Source organism: Myodes glareolus, chromosome 26, assembly GCF_982192425.1.
Source record: "Myodes glareolus chromosome 26, mMyoGla1.1, whole genome shotgun sequence".
NCBI classification, from domain to species: Eukaryota; Metazoa; Chordata; class Mammalia; order Rodentia; family Cricetidae; genus Myodes; species Myodes glareolus.
Genome location: NC_142051.1, coordinates 13,597,741 through 13,600,991, shown reverse-complemented (window position 1 = coordinate 13,600,991; position 3,251 = coordinate 13,597,741). Strand labels below are relative to the sequence as shown.

The 3,251-nt window shown below is 42.5% G+C and overlaps 1 protein-coding gene across 1 annotated transcript; it reads left to right on the top strand.

Moving 5' to 3' along the window:
* The first annotated feature begins 756 nt into the window (after window positions 1-756).
* LOC125390060 (olfactory receptor 10P1-like) lies at window positions 757-1,692 on the top strand. Its single transcript, XM_048418825.3, has one exon. The coding sequence runs from the start codon at window positions 757-759 to the stop codon at window positions 1,690-1,692; it is 936 nt and encodes a 311-aa protein (XP_048274782.1).
* The last annotated feature ends 1,559 nt before the right edge of the window (window positions 1,693-3,251 follow it).

The window sequence follows — 3,251 nt, the reverse complement described above, 5'->3', positions numbered from 1 at the left end:
TTTTCCTATAGCCAGAAGAGGCCAATGCTGGAAGGAGCTGCCTCAGCCCACAGTGAGTTCCCTGTCACTGGTACTGTTCAAACACACCAAACAACAGCTTTCTAAAATGCTTTACATAAAATGTTGTTCATAGAAATATTTAACCTTAAATGTCTTTTATAATCCTGAAATGGCATAGATAAGTATTTCTAAGTGAACTGAAGCTTGAAGGAGAAGTGGAGTTTTCAACCACACAGTGTGTGCTAGGACAGTTACATGTATAGCTGATCACAAGGACGCAGATAAAAAGAAAGGAATCAGAGCAAGTGCCAGATTTCCTAATTATGATGCATCTATGCTGTGATGTGACAAATAATCGCATTATTATGGGGCATCCTAAATCCTAGACACACTGTGATGATCACCAGACTCTACCTTGGGACAGTCCCTATTGTGGCCAAGTGTTGGACAAAGAGTACAACAACTGCTTCACTTAAAGCCCAAAGCTGGGTCTCTCCATGTGGAAGGTGAGACAGAGAAAGTGATGCAGGCTTTGGAGACAAAAGGCTGGACCAAATCACAACCATGCTATTTCCTCATTACTAGTTCAGATGAGTTTAATCTCTGAGATCCATGGCACATCTGACAACAAAAGACACCAGCTGTCTTGATTTGAAAAGGAACTGCGTGAAAAGTATTTTACTGCGTTACAGAAATGTTGGTTATTTCAAACATCTTTCTCTTTCTTAGCTGTGTAAACTTGTGCCCTAGAAAATGATGACTGAGGAAAACCAAACTGCGACATCTGAGTTCCTGCTACTGGGGTTCTCTGACCTCAGAGCCCTTCAACAGCCACTGTTCTGGTTGGTGCTTCTGGTCTACCTGATAACTTTGCTGGGGAACTCAGTGATCATCTTTCTAACGCGAGCTAGCCCTGGGCTGCACTCACCCATGTACTTCTTCCTGCGCCACCTCTCGGTAGTGGAGTTTCTCTATACCACCGACATTGTGCCCAGAACCCTGGCTGATCTGACCACTTCTCACCCGCAGACCATTTCCTTCTGGAGCTGTGCAGCCCAGATGTATGTCTTCATTGTCCTGGGCATCTCCGAGTGCTGCCTGCTCACAGCCATGGCCTACGACCGCTATGCAGCCATCTGTCAGCCTCTACACTACTCCACCCTAATGAACCCGCGGGCCTGTGCAGCCATGGTGGGAACCTCATGGATCATGGGCGTCATCACAGCTACTACTCATTCCTCCCTCATCTTCACTCTGCCTTTCCCCAGACGCCCCATCATCCCACACTTCCTCTGTGACATCCTCCCGGTACTGAGGCTGGCAAGTGCTGGAAAGCACAGGAGCGAAATCTCCGTGATGACAGCCACTGTGGTCTTCATCATGATTCCCTTCTCTCTGATAGTCACTTCTTATGCCCGCATCCTGAGAGCCATCCTGGCAATGGCTTCCACCCAGAGCCGCCACAAGGTCTTCTCTACCTGCTCCTCCCACTTGCTTGTGGTCTCCCTCTTCTTTGGGACGGCCAGTATCACATACATCAGGCCCCAAGCGGGCTCTTCTGTCACCACAGATCGAATCCTTAGTCTCTTCTACACGGTTGTCACACCCATGCTGAACCCCATCATCTACACCCTTCGTAACAAGGAGGTGACAGGAGCCCTAAAACACATGCTGAGGAGGTGGGTTCCCTAACCCGGAGGGAACTGAGGTGTTCCTCTCCTTCACTGCTCCTCCTCCCAGCGTTCAGGTGTCCGACTTAAACTTCAGCCTAACAGAATGCTTAAGGAAACCTCAAACAAATAAGTCCTCCTGTAGAAAGTACTGGAACTGAGACACAAATATGTATCTTACCTCTGTTTCCATACCCCAGATATTCTCTCAGAGGGGGTTACTAGGAAACAACAGAATGGAAGAGATCCTTGACTTGGGAAATAAAAATTCTCTAGATTTTCCTGTACCCTGGGCAATGTGCCAGAGAATCATGTAAGCCATGAATGCAGAGGTCTATAAAACTGACCAGCAATAGGCCCCTAGACCCTGGAGAAATTCACCTACTTTTGGTTACATCTTTCTTCTACTTGTGTGAACTTTTGTCTCCTTAGTGATACATTTACTCTGGTGTTCCCTTCAAGAGGAAAAATACGTGAGTGAAATAGTCACACAATTTCCCTCCCAAGACACCACTGTGGAGGGAAGACAGATTAGAACAGGGTTCTGGTGTTTGGGAAACCTTTTTCCAGGTGATCTTTCCAACAGACCTTCCACATCACAGACATGCTCTGGAGGAATAACTTCACCACAGGAATCCTCGGTATTCCTTCCTGTCTCCTCAGTTAAGTTCATTTCCACAGAGCCTCCTGTTCCCGCTAAATCTTCTTATAACCTGTCTTTTCAAAAGCATTTATTTCAGAAATTCCTCATACACATCTTACCTACCATGTACACCAAGCAAGTTCCCATTCATCCTGTTATGCTCAACTCAATTATTCCTCCTTGAAATTTGTTACCTAAACACATCTGTGATTATTTTTATATTTCTTCATTTACTATATACATATATATATATACACACATATATATATACACACATATATATGTATATAGTACTAATATTTAAATGGCAAATAAAGAAAAACTGAAATGACTTTTAAGATTCAGTGCATTAGTTTACTTTATAGTTACAAGGAAAATAGAATAAACAACAATAGAGAAGTCTTTTAATGTTGATTTTATATAAAACTTCCTGAAAAACTTGCTTCTGTGAACATAAATTTTATACTTAAAATTTTTTAGACACTACTTTTTTGGTATATCTCTTGGTATGTATCTAAAGCATACCCCAAAGAAATACCTGTACTCATGTTTAGTATAACACTATTCATAATAGATAAGAATCAATTGAGGTATCCACCAGCAGATGAATAGATAAAGAAAATGTGGTGTATATACACAATGGAGTATTACTCAGACATAAAGATTAAAATTAAGCTATTTGCAGGAAAATGAATATTACTGGGGTCATCACGTTAAGGAAGAGAAGTAAATTCAGATAGATACACACTTTCTCTAGCATACAGAACATAGGTGCTGTAGATGTACGACATTAAAGGAGAGATAGGACCATTTGGCAGGAGGAAAGATACCATCAGGTGAGGGAGACAACAGACAGTAATGGGAGGAGGAAATATCAAAGTACAATATATACATGTGTAAAAGTGTGATAGTGAAAACCCACTGCTTCATATGAAAAT